The sequence below is a fragment of the Sphaeramia orbicularis genome, chromosome 1, assembly GCF_902148855.1.
Source record: "Sphaeramia orbicularis chromosome 1, fSphaOr1.1, whole genome shotgun sequence".
NCBI classification, from domain to species: Eukaryota; Metazoa; Chordata; class Actinopteri; order Kurtiformes; family Apogonidae; genus Sphaeramia; species Sphaeramia orbicularis.
This window is the reverse complement of record NC_043957.1, coordinates 57,437,627-57,454,995: the sequence shown is the minus strand read 5'-3', so window position 1 is coordinate 57,454,995 and position 17,369 is coordinate 57,437,627. Positions and strand designations below refer to the sequence as shown.

Genomic DNA, 17,369 nt, shown 5'->3' with positions numbered 1-17,369 from the left:
CCTTGCTCATGGAATATGCTGCTAAGAGACTGGAAATGGACTGAACTGATCTCTCTGAATGCTTTTAAATCCAAACTCAGAGTGCTAGAGAATAACTCAATGACTTGCACGTGTTTTACACAGGTGGACTGGTCCTGTAAATTATTGTATGTTGTAACTGTATGTTGTAACTATGTGTTGTGCCGCCTCTTGGCCAGGACTCCCTTGGAAAAGAGGTTCTTAATCTCAGTGGGATTTTCTTCCTGGTTAAATAAAGGTTAAATAAAAATAAATAAAAAACATGGGCTCTCAGGGGGAAAAAATTTCAGTCGTCTTTTTCTCTGAAACTCCAGTTCTGATTGACTTCAAACTTGGTATACAGCTTCTGTATGATGATGTCAACACAAGGGATTGAAATTATTTCAATCTGGATCTGATTCTGGATTTGGTGTGACTTTGAAAATGTTGCTAATAACCAGCGCTGTCCACCCCTGGAACCTGATTGGACACCTCAGGTGCCAGTGCCACCCCAGAAGATTGACTGACTTTGTTCTTCTCAAAAAACGTTCCTCTTCTTCGTGGTATTTGTCCAGTATGGTTAATTCAGAGCGGCGCCCCCTGGTGGATTAATTGACAAACGCTCATTCCAACACATTAAATGTCAGTAGCAGCACTGTGTTCCAGTCAGACTAATGACAACGACAATAAAGCACATTTACAAAAAGAAAGAACTAACAACTGGAATGGGATTAAGTACTCGTATCGGTACACGGTACCGGAAAGTACTCAAATGTAAGTACTTGTACTTGTACTCGGTCTAGAAAAAAAAGTGGTATCGGTGCATCCCTAATTCTGAGTGCTGTATTTAATTGCTGCCATTACATCCACATAAGTCCACCTCTAAATCTTGCAACCTCGACTCCAGTGATGGAGCTAGAAACTGTACTCTCAGCTGTTTTATCATTGGTTCGGATTCATCCTGCCACCTTGTTTTGAAATCCAAAGTGCTTTCTATCCGAGACAAACAAGCACTGACATAAATACAAAGCTAGCCCCAAGCCAATCACCAGCCAGCGTTGGATCAACATATTTTCCTCTAAAGCAAAGTATGCAACAGAAACACTATGCACTACTGATGTTCTGAATGCTTCATCCTGTAACAGCTTGTTAACGTGTACAGCCACATCTACGGGAGTGAAAAAAAAAAAAACAGACCACCGGGTGCATGGACCATAAACATGTTGTGCTTTGTGTATGATCCCATGCTCTGCTCTAACAGCGTCGTGTCAGCCGTCTGCTTCAGACGTCTGTACCAGCGTTGCAGACCACTAACAAGGCATCAAGGTTAAGAGGAAAGGTTCTTGTAGAGACACAGTACTGACCCTGGTCTGTGTGCTCAGCTGAAACTGAAATGAAGATGTTCGCACCTTTAAGCAGTAATGGAAGTAGTGCAGTATATTCATGATCGTACTGGACCACGTCAAACTAAAAGCATGAATTGAATGTATAACAGAACTTACAAATAACATAAAAAAACTAGCTCACTCAAATACACTAGAGGCAATAGAAACTTGGAGCAAACCAAGTAAATGTAGATGATTGACATGGTTTGGCAGTCGTATTAAAGCTGTAACATTTTTACCCCTCGGCAAGAAATGGCCAAAGGGGGAATCGTTTTGTCGTCTAATTATCTGCCTGTCTGTCCATTCAATGACGTCATTGCTTTATCTGAAGAATACATTGACATATCTGCACTAAATTTATCCTGTGGATGCATCTTGGCATTGAGCAGAAGAATATTGAATATAAGTGACCATGACCTACTTTTTCAAGGTCAGATGTCCTTGTGCAGTTATATCATCTGAGTACTTTCAATATAAATATGTATGTAGTAAGTTTTACGCAAAGACAATCTAATCTAAATTAAAGGGCAGGAACTTTTAACACAATCTGACACTATATTTGACCGAGGGGGATAAACACGTTTTTGATTCATTACACTGGTCAACAACAAATTTATTGTTTCAGTTTTTTGAGCTGATTTAGGATCATTTTGGTGTGCTGAATCCAAAAATCACATTCATTTTGCTCAATCAGGTCAACTTTCTGAACAATGCTACATATTGGCTTTTTAACATTTTTGCTTACATTTATGGGCATTTTCACATCATATGATACAAAATTCTTTCATATTTCTTGCAATAAACGAGTTCTGAAGATTTTACTTTTGCCAATTTATGATTAATGTTTTTTTTTTTAATATTACAGGTGAATGAAATGGCTTCGACTACACTCAAAAAAATAATTAGGCCAAAAATGTTGACTTTGTGTATTTTAATTACATGTAAATTTTCCATGTAATTTTATTGCATAAGTTTAATATAAAGAGTTGCATTTAATATAATGTTTTTTTCTATCATATTGAGTCAATATGAATAAATTAAATACCTTCAGTCAGATTTGCTTTAGTTAATGCAAACTTTTACATAAACTGTGTTTGACTGTGACACTCAGCCTTTTTATGTGATCTAGTAAATAAAGTTTACTTTATTTGTTTAGATTCACTTCATACTAAGCATATTCACATTATGTTTGACTTTTTTGGATAAATAAACTTTAAATTTCATATATTTCAGTTACATTTTACTTTAAAATATTACTTCATGTTTATTAGAGCCAAGAATCATTTTTTGAGTGTAGAAGATCTTGCAAAAATAAGCCTGACATATTCTGCTACATCTGCGGTGAATACACCATTGTACCTAACAGGAATCCTGTTAGAAAATGATTTTTTTTCACTTAAAGCCTATTTTGGGCGAGAACTATATAAAAAAATCAACTGATAAAGTCACAAAAATGTAATCAATTTTGTGAGAAGATCAAATTTTTCAAAATCAAATTAGCAAAAAAACCTGATCTGATTGAGAAAAACAATGTCATTTTTGGATTTAGCGGTGGAAAATGGTCCTAATTCAGTTGAAAAAACCTAGACAACTTGCAAAAAACATTTCTTTGTAACCCAGTGTTATCAGAGATGGTGGGACAAATTAGGCTGCCACAGTCTAGATCATAAATGAAATACTACAGCATGTTAGCTGTGCAGTCATCTTGTTTAAATATTGACAAAATATTGTAAGAATTTTGGTCCAACGTGATGCAGAAATGCAGAGTTTCTTGTCAGCGATAACAACATAAAGCCATACACTAGGAGTTAGTGAAGCAGAAGTGAGATATGTGCACCGAATTAGTGGAAGAAGTCAAAAATGACCTTGCCAGTTGAAATTTTCTGCAGCTTGGTTTAGGTTTTGTTGTTATTCAGCACATTTCATCCCGTTCACTTTTTGCCCCTTGGTTTTAGAAGTAGCTCGTGCTCTTTGCCTGTTGTCTTGTTGGCTTTTCTTTGCCTGTTCTGCCCAAGCAGCATCTTCCTGATTCTCTAAGCTACTGTGGTGCACATAGTACAGTGATGAAAGTTTCTTGCGAGGATACTTGTGGTCTCTTAGCAACACTGACACAAAAGACGCACCGGGTTGCTTTTCTTCTGAGGCTTTTTTTCGGAGATGCAGGGCAGCCTGTGACTGTCGAGCTTAAAACCCTGTCTTTTTATAGATTTCAGAGGAGTACTTTTCCTTTGTCATCCTTAGTGTTCGAACACACGGCCGGTACACTCACTGACCACTCACTGAGCACGTTTTCACACACTTAAAGGTCTCATGCAGTTGGGAAGCACGTGTGTGTGCAAAACGTAGTCAGCCTCATGTTAGCATTAAGTATTCTGGTGTTCTCAGTTTGTTTATTAATTTGATCGTTCCTCCGTTTCTCCTCCATCTGTGCACCCTTCTGTCTCAGCTTCCCACATACATCCAACACACATTCTGGCTGATACCATCACAATAGCCTTTCAGACTAGAGTCACGATGCAGCGGCCGTGTGGATTTTTTACCTGCTCACAATGCGCTCACGTCATCTCCATCTCAGACTGTTTGTGTTTATCCAACACAGTCGTACTTTCACATACTCATCCCCTCTCTTTCATCCCACACAAAGCTGACATAAGTGTTGTGTGTAGATCCATTTCGACAGGACTTTGAGTGCCCCCTCCCTCTGGTGGACTGGGCTGGTCCACCTCCCTGGTGTCTGACACCGTCTGTAACCCAACTATCTCTAGAGCCATGCTCCATTATTGAAGGAATCATGTCACTGCGATGGCACCTCAGTATCTGTTATTACAGTGGGAGTCACATTATTGATCTTTAAAGGAAATACTTTATGTTCTGACACCTCCACAGAGATGTCAGAAAAACACTTTGCTGCACATCAGCTACACTTGACGTGGGGGGATTTGGCTCCGTGCCCTAGATAAAAGCAAAACGCTTCTCCCTTTTATTGACAACTTTGTGTCTTTATGTCGGGGCAGGGTTTACACAAAGTAAGTGCTTTAGTATTTCGGCCCCTTCAGCATCCGTGGCATAAAACGTGATGCAAGTGTTTCAGCCTTAAAACTAAGACTTACGTTGCGAGGTTATTGTCGTTAACGAAAACTAAGAAAATGACAAAAACTAGAATTGTAAAAACATTTTCGTTAACTGAAATAAATAAAAACTATAATTAAAAGAAAGAAATGATAACGAACTGAAACTGTATTGGGTCCTTACACAACTAACTAAGACTTATAAAAATTACAGCTAAAATTCCCTTCGTTTTCGTCTTTGTAAATGTCGGATTGATACAAAAGCGATTTATTTCGCTCGAGCAATTTTAGCTAGCGGCACCATACGACACTTCACAGTCCATCACTTGTGTTCACTTGTGGTTTCCAGTCGTCTTCTGGTCCCCACTCTACCTGGAAACATGGAGACTAAAGTTGGGAGAAAGCAGCAGAGTCCTGTCTGGGATTTATTTGAATACGACAGCGAAGAAGATAAAAAAAAAACAAACAAACAAAAAACTAAAACTAAACTAAAACTAAGCATTTAGAAAATAACGAAAACTAACAAAAACTAGCAAAGCTGCTCTAAAAACAAATTAAAACTAACTTAATTAGAGAAGAAAAAAGTTAAAACTAATTAAAACTAAACTATAATGAAAAATTCAAAACTATTAGAACCTTGTTATGTTGAATCTATAATTGGAGTCTGGGTGTGCCATAGCCTTATCTCATATCATCAGGAATTGGACAGATGTCCACAATCTTTTGTTTCAGTTAATTTTACAGATTACATCATTATACAATATATTGTATTATCTCCAAACTTGATATGATGATGTCAAAGTGAATGTAATAACTGTACACAGTATGAATAGTGGACAGTAGTGATGTCACATGTTGGTTTATGAACTGCAATTTTGAAGCAGGGGTGTCAAACTCATTTTAGTTCAGTTCCACATTCAGCTAAATTAGATCTGCAGTGGGCCCAACCAGTAAAATAATAACAGAATAATATATAAATAATGTCAACTCCAAATTTTCCTCTATGTTTACGAGTGAAAAAAGTAAATTTACATTATGAAAAGGTTTACATCTACAAACTATCTTTTCAGGCAATGTGAATAACATGAACAAAGTGAAAAAATAAGTGTAATTTTAACAATATTCTGCCTCAGTTTATCATTTCCACATGTACATTATAACTTACAGATCACAGTGGATCTACAAACACACAAAACATTTAATAACAGGCAGAATCTTGTTAAAATTGTACTTCTCTTAAAACGTTTCAGGTTGTTCATATTTGTTCAGGTTATTCACATTTTTTGCGAAATGATACTTTTAGTGTAAATACATGAAAATATTTACATTTACCAAGAGAAAAATTTGGAGTTGTCATTATTTATAGATTATTATGATAGTATTTTACCGATTTGAGCCACATGAGATTGAATTGGTCTGAATGTGGAACCTGAACTAAAAGGATTGTTAATATCGTCAGTGTAATTTTTAGAGGTTTTTAAAATGATCCTATTGGTTTTGAAGATGAAAAAAATGCATTTTGTAAAACCTGAAGATGTGACCTAAAATGTTTCTGTGTTGGAGCTCTGTGTATCAGCGTCTGTGGGCTTCGTGGTGCATTCAGCAGCACAAAGGCAGAAGGGTTTGGTGTACAAGCCCACCCACATGTCACACGGAACGTAGACAAACAGAAATATTGGATTAACAATTCAAAGTGTTTGCAAAAGAGTTTTAATTGAGAAACCAATTGTGACTTCATTTCATCTTCCATTACTGTTCTCATTCAGAATATGAAGAAACAGAGGGTCTTTCTTTTGGGACTGAAAATCACGTGTCTTCCTGTAAAAGCAGCTGCGGCCTGTTGATCAAAGACATGTACCCGACATGGAAACTGTGGCCTTCTCAGCCCTTCATTGTTTGAGTCACACAACGAAGCCCATCCTTGTGTTGATGAAGCCCAGTTAGCTGTAACGCTCGAAGCTTTTCCCCTCATTTACTCTGCTTGTCTTGACATTTTATTCATTAATTCAAAACATATTCCTCTGTTCCTTTTCTCACACACAAATGACTCACTTGCTCACATTAACAGTCGTATCTGTTACCATCTAGTGTTCGCCTGCAGCCCCTTATCTTCTCCAACTGCTTTACACAGTGTTCATTAGTCAGGCAGCTACTTTACTGTAAGTGGGCTAAAGGTAATTTCCTCAATGTTGCCACGGTAATTAGAGTTACATTGTGGGGGTCTCAGCTCTCGTCTCATGGCATCCTCTGGTCAAAGAGTAACTACAATCACTTTGTGAAGTCCGACGATATAGAGGGCAGGTTCTTTGAAAATGGATGTATGAAGTGTACGTTCTCATCTTTGTCCTTCTAATGCCCATTACAGGTACACTTCTGTCTAGAAATGAAACTCTCATCATCTTCATTTAGAGGCAAGAGCAGAAAGTAAAAAAAAAAAACAAAAAAAAAAAAAACAGGTGTGGGTGTAAAATAACACCAGTTTTATACAATTTCACATTTCTTTTTTAATGTTTCTGTTTGCAGATCATATGGTCGTCATTGTTGTCGTCTGTCGTCCGTTACAAAATTTCAATCGTCTTCTTCTCCGAAACTACAATTTCGATTGACTTCAAACTTGGTATACAGCTTCTTTATGATGATGTCAACAAGAGTTAGTGAAATTATTTGGATCCGGATCTGATTCTGGATTTGGTGCCACTTTGAAAAATGTCCCCATTATAAGAGATAGGAAGTGGATGGATGCAATAACTCAGTAAATATAAATGATCTCCAGTGTAAATGTCTCCAGTCCAGCCCTGATGGGGAGATGACCCAAACATAATGTCCACATGCTGATCAGGATCTTCTTCTGGATCCGGGAGCTGACGGAAAATTTAACATGAGCTGTTATGGGGAAAACATTTCAATTGTCTTTTTCTCCCAAACTCCAGTTCTGAATGACTTTAAACTTGGCATACAGCTTCTGTGTGATGATGTCAACACAACGTATTGAAATTATTTGGATCTGGATCTGATTCTGGATTTGGTGCCACTTTAAAAATTTTCCCATTATAAGAGATAGGAAGTAGATCGATGCAGGAACTCAGTAAATATAAATGATATCAAGTTGGAATTTGAATTTTTGACAGATCTGGTTGGAATATGACCAAAACATGGGCTATTTCTGTAATAGAATAAATACACAGAACTGGGTGATAATAAATGGCATCTGGATACATTTCCCAAAGCTTTTAATTTGGCCGGTAAGCTACAGGGCCATTGGTCCTATTTTTTCATAAGCCTTTGTCACAACCCGGCTCTGAGGTTGTGGCAAATATGGAGACAGAGGAGGTGGTAAAGATGTAACAAAAAAAGGTTTATTAAATCAAACTAACAATAACCAAAATACAATAAACCACAGCACAAAAACACCAGTCAAAGGGAGCATGAGGACCAGGGCAGGGCAGAGCAGGACCAGACCAGACAGCAAGCAGACCCAAGACCAGGCCAGACCAGAGCCAAGCAGACCAGATCAGACCAGAGAGAGGGTGAGGATCCATGTTGGACTGCTTAAATAGGCACGCCACATCCGTCACAGGTGCTATTAATCAGGACATCTCCATCTGAAAAGAGAACTGGCAGTGCCCCTAGTGCCCAAAAGGTGTGGGGCCGTCACACCTTTGATTATAATGACATTTTACTGTAGTTTTTGCTTTTTCTCCAAAAATATTGACCTTTTGCACATTACGTCACGCTCTATTCGCGCCACAAACGAGCACCATGACGGACAGCAGAAGTGCTGGACTGCACACTGGACAGCAAACTGGCTAATATCGAATTTGAGCTGAATGTTGTCGTTTTTGTTCGTTTTTAACCCTGCTTTCCACGTCCAGTGGTCGCACACAACAGTTCCATCCATGGTTTCAGCTGGTTCCAGACAGAGCCTGGATCTGATGGACCTGATATTACAGATAGAACAGGCTCTGTTTGTGTCCAGAGCACATTAGCTCCACCAACTACTATGAGCCACTGTGTTCCAGTGGCTGTCATCAGTACCTTCAACATTAGCTCTGTGGTTGTAGTGGCTGCCTTTTATACCAGCTACACTATGTTCTATGAAATACTGTTATTGTCCTGATGCTGTTCCATCTGTTCTAGTGGTGGAACTGTACATATGACTGTGTGTAGATCGTAGAAAGGCAGACACTTCAACAACAGAGCTAATATTGATTACACACACTAACATTATTACACAGTGTTAGTTCATTAGAGCTGCTTTTGGTTCCAGTCTATTTGAGTTTGGATGGCATTCTGGGAGAAACATGTTAAAAACATACACAGCTAGCTAGCTAACGGTAGCTGTATCTGTCCTTTATCATTATGAGATCCATTCCTCTGCCGTGAGCACAGTACAGTGACTGGGTAATCTAACCTGAGACTAAGAACTGGGATCATCCAGACTGTAGTCTGCTTTTAGATCTGCACCTGTGTATGGGGACACTCCATTTAGAACACAAGAACAGCACTCAGAGAGCGCAGACCTCCGCCAAGACAGATCTTCCTGTGCCAGTATCAACATTTCCTGAAAATTTCCTGAAAATCTGTCCATTACATTTTAAGTTATCTTGCTAACAAACAAACAAACACGCACACACGCAAACACACAAAGCAAAGTGATCACAGTACCTCCTGGCGGAGGTAATAACGGGACAGACTGTGTTCTTTAAACTCCAGTAGACTGGAGGATTTTGCTAGATCCGTAAACACATCAGGAGGGAGAAGATATGAGTCGGTAGCTAGCCCTGCTATCGCTAGCTTCTCCAAATACCGTTGTTTGGTGAGTCACTTCACAGGACAACTCCAAAACTTTATTTTCAGTGCTGGTAGACATAATCCGTCGCTCATTCATTTGTTTGTTGTGTTGCTTTTGCCGTCCACCATGGCATTGTTAATATCTTAGTGTAATTTTTGCATTTCACAAATTCATCCCAAGGGCCGGACTGGACCCTTTGACGGGCCAGATTTGGCCCCCAGGCCACATGTTTGACACCTGTGCTGCAGCCGAGCTTCCCTTTGACAGGATGTTTTGGCTGATCCCTGGTGTGCTCAGAGAAGCAGGAAGTTAAATGTGATTGATAGCTGTTATTACGGATCACTTGTATGTGTGTCTGTGAAGTGTGTGAAAGTCCATCCATTTTTAGTTGGCTAGTTATACAGGGTTGTTCAAAAACAAGATTTCATTATGCAATATTTTAATTTGGAAAAGCAATCGAAAACTCCAGCCAAGTCAAAAGTATTCTACTCACAATCAGCTTTTATTTCCTGTCTTTCAAGCGTTCAGTGTGTCCACCACCTGCAGCACGGATGACATCAATGCAATAAGAGAATTCCTCCCAGACACGTATCAGCATATCACGATCCACAGAGCTGATCACTGTTATTTGATGTTTAAGGTCATCGAAGCAGCCATTCAAAACATAGAAAACTCCTCTTTCAAATGGTGTCTGACTCATTCCATGACAATGCTTGTGAACTGAAGCAAAGCATCATGAAATCAGTTCATTCTTTTTGAATAACCCTGTATTTAATCTTTTAATTTGCACCCAGAGGAAAGAGTTGCAGAAGGAATTATATTTATATCAAATTCTGCTGTTTTACCATCTGAATTCATCTCCTGCTCTATATCAGTGGAAATACTGATAGAGCATAGATGTCAAACATTCAGCCTGGGGGCCATATCTGGCCCGCCAAAGGGTCCAGTCTGGTTCTTGGGATAAATTAGTGAAATGCAAAAATTGCACTGAAGATATTAATCATTTTAGTTCAGGTTCCACAAACAGACCAATTTAATCTCCAGTGGGTCAGATCAGTAAAATACTATCAGAATAACCTATAAATACTCACAACTCCAAATTTTTCTCTTTGTAAGTATAAACATTTTCATACCATTTTACTGCATTTACACTAAAACAAACTAACATTTCTCAAAAACACGAATAACCTGAACAAATATGAACATTTTGAAATGTCTGAAGTGTAATTTTAACAATATTCTGCCTGTTATTAAATGTTTTGTGTATTTGTAGATCCACTGTGATCTGTACGTTGTAATGCACATGTGTAAATGATAAACTGAGACATAATATTGTTAAAATTGCACTTAGTTTTCTTAAGAAATTTCACTTTGTTCATGTTATTCACATTGTTTTAAAGGATAGGTGGTAAATGTAAACCTTTTCATTGCATAATTCTACTGTTTTTGCTCTAAAATATAGAGGAAAGTTTGGAGTTGGCATTATTTATATTATTGTTATTTCACTGGTTCGGCCCACTGCAGATCCAATTTGGCTTCATGTGGCCCCTGAACTAAAATGAGTTTGACACTCCTGTGATATAGTATTGCAATAAAATGTATATTTATATCCCCAAAATTCAATTTTAGGGATATAATAGTTTTATCCCAAACGCTGTTGCTGGATCTCCTTGCTGTTTTGGCGATAACTAGGACAGATTTGGTTGGATTTCTTCTCCTTAATAACCAACTTAGTGGACCCCTGGTGGAAGAACCCTATGGATTTCAGCTTCTCTATGAGTATTATAAGTCATCTACATCCACATATTCAAATAATGTATAAAGCAAAGAATAACTTACTGCTGGGCAATATTCAAGACATGTTTTGTGAAAGAGAGGGAGTCTATGATTTAAGGAGGCAATTTGATTTAAAGATTCACAAAGTACGCCCTACGTTAAAAAGTTTCTGTATCACCATTTGTGGAGTAAAATTGTGGAATAAATTGTGTGTGGAGATAAAACAAATATCAAACATAATTCAGTTTTAAAAAAAGATATAATGAATTGATTCTTGAGAGGTCCAGTATTTAATAATGACAATGAGGCCTGTTTGTTTATGGATGATGTTGTACTGATAAATCTGCTGGAATTATTGAAGAAAATGGTTGAATTGTTGAGTCTGTTTATATGACTGTACTGCCATGAACATTCTGTTGTGTATAATTCAGTTACTGCATTATATATTTGTTGTGGTTCGATGCTAAAATTAGGAAAATAGTACAGTTTGGTTCTTGTATTAAGTTTGTGATAAAGGTGTAAAAGCACTGAGGGGTAGGATTAAATAAGTTTATACTTCTTCCTACTCCTTTTCGACCGTGCAAAATTCAGACTTGTATGTTTCTGTCCATTTAAAAGTTTTATTTAATTTTTTTTTTTTTTTTTATTTTGTTTCTTTGCATGTTTGAAATTAATAAATAAATAAGGTGACTGTCCTGCACTTTGGAGAGCCAGAGCCAATCAAATGCGGGACATTGTCTCAGTTTGCGGGACGAGGAAAAAATGGTCATAATGCTGTGCAGTCCCGCACAAAGTGGGACAACTGGTCACCTTAGTCTCATCTCCTAGTCTTAATATTTGTCCGTCTGTCTCATTTCATCTCCCCTGACTCTCCCTCATACAAGTATAAGAGCAAACATGTGAACTCAGACAGTAGTTGTACTCATTATTAGTCAATCTGAGTAAGAGGGTAAGAGGCTGTAAATGTAAATGTTGTCAGCTGTGTAGTGATAATACTACTGAGCAGTTGCCACTTTGTGCTCTGAGTCAACTATGTGACATGCGGTGAATGCGGCTGACACGCTACCATCTGTGTTTTGTTGTTTGCTCGCAGGATCCCTGGCAGGCTCAACGACAGGCGCACTCCCCTCGGAGAGCTCAACTGGATCTTCACCGCCATCACCGACACCATCGCCTGGAACGTGCTTCCCAGAGGTGAAGCTTTACACGCCCAGGGATACACTGCTGAGTTTCATTACATGTCGACACTTTTATTTTCCACAGTTAGGAAGTTCCACTTAGTTGGGATGTATTTTGGCTGTTTTATACGGTGGTCCAGAGGTGCAACAGCCCAAAAAATTACCCACTATAAGAAAAAAAAGACAACAGCCCAAAAAATTATCCGCTATAAGAAAAAAAGAGAACAGCCCAACAAATTATCCAGTATAAGAAAAAAAAGAGAACAGCCCAAAAAATTATCCCCTAGCCCAAAAAATTATCCACTATAAGAAAAAAAAGAGAACAGCCCAAAAAATTATCCCCTAGCCCAAAAAAGTTATCCACTATAAGAAAAAAAGAGAACAGCCCAAAAAAATTTTCCGCTATATATTTTTAAAATAACTTTATTTTTAGTGCACCGACCTCCGCTTTTAGTGGGTTGCTTGGCTAGCATTAGCCACATTAGCTGAAGGCCTTAAAATTTTCAGCCTATGCTTTTATTTTTTGTGGTGGCCTTAATTTTAAAGCAAGAGACCTTTTGGGTAAACAGCGCCCCCTAATTGAAAAGGTGGATGATGTTTTTTTTTTTTTTCTTATAGTGGATAATTTTTTTTTTGTGCTGGTGGATAATTTTTTGGGCTGTTCTCTTTTTTTTTTTTTTTTTTTCTTATAGTGGGTAATTTTTTGGGATGTTGCACCTCTGGGCCACCGCAGTTTTGACCATTCCTGGTTCCAAATTTCTAAATAATTATTGACAGTTTACTACGATCAAAGTTGCGGTAAGTCAACCTTTAAAATAGGAACTCAAGCAAGCAAGACCTTACCTGTTTTGCTGGTGATAGAAGTGGAGATAATTTTGACTTCAGATTAGAACGAAAGCGATCAATATTTTTTGTTATCGATTTTCTTCAATTCTATTAAACCATTATTTGAATAGGCAAAAAAAATTGTAAAAATGCGAAGAAGACATGTCTGAAAATGACAACGCGTCTTTTATTCCAGCACCAGCTGAAACAACAACCACAGATAGTATAAAAGTAAAAGGATATAGAAAAACTATCTGTAAAGAAATGACTGTGTCCGGGGATCGGGTCGTCGAGCCCCCTGCTGTCGATTGCCACCTAATCCACATTGTACCCGCAACGTGACGTGCATTGTGGGAAACGGAGGTTCGCGCAGCCGCCTGGCAGCAGCAGTGGGAGCGCAACCATATGATGTTAAATGGATGAAACAAACACCATGCAGAAACAGCTGAAAGGCAGAAACGGCTGGAGGAATATGCAAAAAGGGAAGGGAGCTCCTGCCGTTTCCGCGTCGTATCTGTAGCAGCTGCTGCTGTCAGGTGGCTCCGCGAGCCTCCGTTTCCCACAATGCACGTCGCGGCAAAATTACGAAGATGTCCGAGTTCCCTCCCGGCTCTGTTTGTAAACACATGGTCTGTTTCTGGTGGATGGAACTAAGAAACTGTTCACCGTAATGCAAGAGGTTCAGCTGAGGAATGACAGACAGACTTACAGATTCACGATACTGAGGATATGACTGAGGTTTGACAGATCTGATGAAAAACTGGTCATGAAAGTCTCCCACACGTTGAAGCTTCTTGAGCATCTATGTTCAGTACAGTTTTATGGCAGTTTCTCCTCTGATGCCACCTGTGGGGTTGATGGTTACACACATTTCTACTCTTGGCTTTTACAAACCGAGATTTCCCCGGACAATTCTGTCAAGTGTAAGCACAAAGTGTTGAGCCCTGACCCGTCCTTGTTGGTCTAGTCCTGAGGTCGATGCTCCTTAAAGTCCAGTCACGATCCTTCAATGATACCATTTAACCTGGTGATTGTTTAGAGAGCACTGTTACTTGTAGATTCTATTTCAACTTTTCAGTCTTTTTTTTTTTTTGTCACCATTTAGGGCAGGGCTCTCAAACTCATTTTCTTTCAGGTTCCACATTCAGCCCGATTTGATTTCCTGTGGGGCGGACCAGTAAAATAATAACGTAATAACCTATAAATAATGGCAACTCCAAATTTTTGTCTTTGTTTTATTGCAAAAAAACCCCATTACATTATGAAAATACTTACTTTTATAAACTATCCAAACAAAAAAGATGTGAATAACCTGAAAAAACTGAAATTTCTTAAGAAAAATAAGTGCAATTTTTAACAATATTCTGCCTCAGCTTATCATTTCTACATGTGCATTATGGAACCGAGCTACAAAGGCACTAAACACTGAGGAACAGGCAGAAAATTGTTAAAATTGTGTTTAATTTTCTTTAGACATTTCAGGTTGTTCATATTTGTTCAGGTTATTCACATTTTATTGTTACAGGATAGTTTGTAAATGTTAGTATTTTCATAATTTGTTATTTTTTCCACTAAAATAAAGACAAAAACTTGAAGTTGTCATTATTTATAGGCATGATATAATATTTGTTTCACATCAAACCCAGAAGAAAAAATGGAGTCATTCGTTTTTGTCGGTTATTCTGCTGTTATTATTTGACTGTAGATCAGGGGTGTCAAACTCATTTTCTTCCAAGGGTCACATTCAGCCCAATTTAATCTGAAGTGGGCTAGACCAGTCAAATAATAGCACGATAGCCATTAAATAATGGCAACTCCAAATTGTTTTAGTGCAAAAATAACATTAAATTATGCCAATATTTACATTTACAAATTATCCAAACAAAAGGGATGTGAATAACCTGAAAAAATGAAATTTGTCAAGAAATATAAGTACAATTTTATCAATATTATGCCTCGACTTATCATTTATACATATGCATTACAGAGCAGATCTACAAAGGCATAAAACATTTAGTCACAGGCAGAATATTGTTAAAATTGCACTTAATTTTCTTTAGACATTTCAGGTTGTTCATATTTGTTCAAGTTATTCACATTTTATTGTTACAGGATAGTTTGTTAATGTAAACATTTTCATAATTTAATGTTTTTTTGCACGAAATCAAAGTGAAAAAATTGGTGTTGTCATTATTTATAGGTTATCATGATATTATTTTTTAGTTTGGTGTCCTAACTTGCACTTCGCAAATTCAGCCCACGGGCCGGGTTGGAACCTTTGGCGGGCCGGTTTTGGGCCCCGGGCCACATGTTTGACACCTGTGCTGTAGATCATATTGGTCTGTATGTGGAACCTGAACTAAACTGAGTTCCACAGCCTTGACCGTGGTATTTTTGCAATTTAATTCATCGCACGGGCCGGATTGGAACCTTTGGCGGGCCGCATGTTTGAGACCCCTGATTTGGAGTGTTACAGGAATGAAACTCAAAGTGACTGGCAAACACCAGCTGCTTTTGAATGTTCTGTAATTCACATATACTGCATCCACTTCTTGGCTGTCTCTGCATTGTGACAACCCTGTGACTAGAGGTCTTAGGTGTTTTCAGAGAAGTAGGGAGTTAAGTATGTGATTGACAGCTATAATTACTGATCACTGTTAAGATTTGATCAGATGACACTGCCCAATGCCACACCGGGCATGCCTTGACATTTTTCCAATGATCTGAACTCCTGCAGCTTTAAGTTGATCAAAAAAAAAAAAAGCTGAAAATCTTTCATTTATATCTTTGACAGTTAAAAAAAAAAGTTTCAGTTAGTTGCAACAGTCTTAATTTGACCATTGCAGGCAACTATAAAAAAAATGAAATGACCAGTGTGTTTCAGCAGCTCACAGGGAACTGAAATTAGGCCATCTAATAAACCCACTATCACAGCAGTGAGACATCAGCAATTCTGAAACTATGTGAACATCCCCCAGTGGTTGAAAACAGTGAAGATGTTGATATAAAATGCCAGAAGTGCTGTAAGTGCAAGTTGCTACTTCAAATTGAGATTAATTGTGTTTAGAGTGTCTCAACACAGTAATTGGGTATATCATTTTAACCATAAATGTTCTGGCATGAGAGTAAGTCTACACGTACACACAGCTGCATCTCTGTATAGACACTGCTGTCAACCATTACCACCAGGATCAGCTAGCCCACACACAGCTGCTTCTGCACATCAGCGGTATGTTTTAGATGTGGCACAAACACACAGCATCTCTTATTGCTCACCTGGATCTCATATGCGGCCCAGACACACTCAGACTCCCCAGAGACAAACTGTATCCCAGCTAGACTAGAAATGTGTAGGGATGGGAATCAGTAAGAATTTAACGATTCTGATTCCATTATCGATTTTGCTTATCGATCCGATTCCTTATCAGTTCTCATTGGGTGAGGGAATAAAAGAGTACGAACAGGTGTGTTTGCATTAACTGTCTTTTATATTTCCATCTCTACACAGAAAATATGACATATACAATATGTACAAATAATAATAACAGATGACGCCGGGCCTGGTTTGGGTGGGGGGTGGGGGGGTACGGTGAAAGTGAAACTAAAGACACTTTACTAATTTCTCTGTTGCAGAATCGGCCCGTCTCCTGTTGTTGTGCACCTCATTTCCTTTCCCCTACCTTCACAAACTTGTATTTGAGGGGGTACGACATTTGTTGCCCGAACTGGAACTGGGCCCAGATGATGTCCTGGTGTTCACTCTGCCGCTAGATTCACAAGCGTCACTAAGTAGCTAATCAAATACGTGACATTCTGTAAATGAATCACATTCTGTGGACAAATGTTTAAACATATTGGAAGGATTCCACCCTTTTGAAGAAATGGAAGCTTTGACAGTGTTCCACTGGACCTGGTGTGGTCTTTTTGGAGCTTTTCTGCCTCAACCCCATGTTGGCTACGTTCTGACCAAAACAATGCAGCGAACTCATGATGTCATCGCACATGCGCAACGAAGGCGGAATCGTTAAGCAGAATTGTTAAGCAGGCAGACAAACGATTCCAAGGAATCGAACTAATGGGATCCAGTTCTCAAAAAGAACCGGTTCTCGATTCCCATCCCTAGAAATGTGACAATGCTGATGGGTGCCCAAGCCTTTTACCACCCCCCCACCCCCCCACCTGAGCTCTGCTGTTAAATATGCCAATACAACAGGAGTTGTCAGAAAACCATAAAATGTCATCGACACTCTCGTATGTTCTCACACACACCATAAATTGCACAGACCGACATGGGATTTGATTAGTGAATATGTTAATGAACTAATTAAAATGGACCCATAACCCAGAG

The 17,369-nt window shown here is 38.5% G+C and overlaps 1 protein-coding gene across 4 annotated transcripts in view; it reads left to right on the top strand.

Moving 5' to 3' along the window:
- The window catches only part of rptor (regulatory associated protein of MTOR, complex 1), a 435,324-nt gene that overhangs the window by 200,300 nt on the left and 217,655 nt on the right, over positions 1–17,369 (top strand). For all 4 annotated transcript variants that reach the window (XM_030142949.1, XM_030142930.1, XM_030142940.1 and 1 more), the window contains exon 9: positions 12,112–12,212. In XM_030142949.1, coding sequence (XP_029998809.1) covers positions 12,112–12,212 — 101 coding nt within the window. The remainder of the gene's footprint in view (positions 1–12,111; positions 12,213–17,369) is intronic.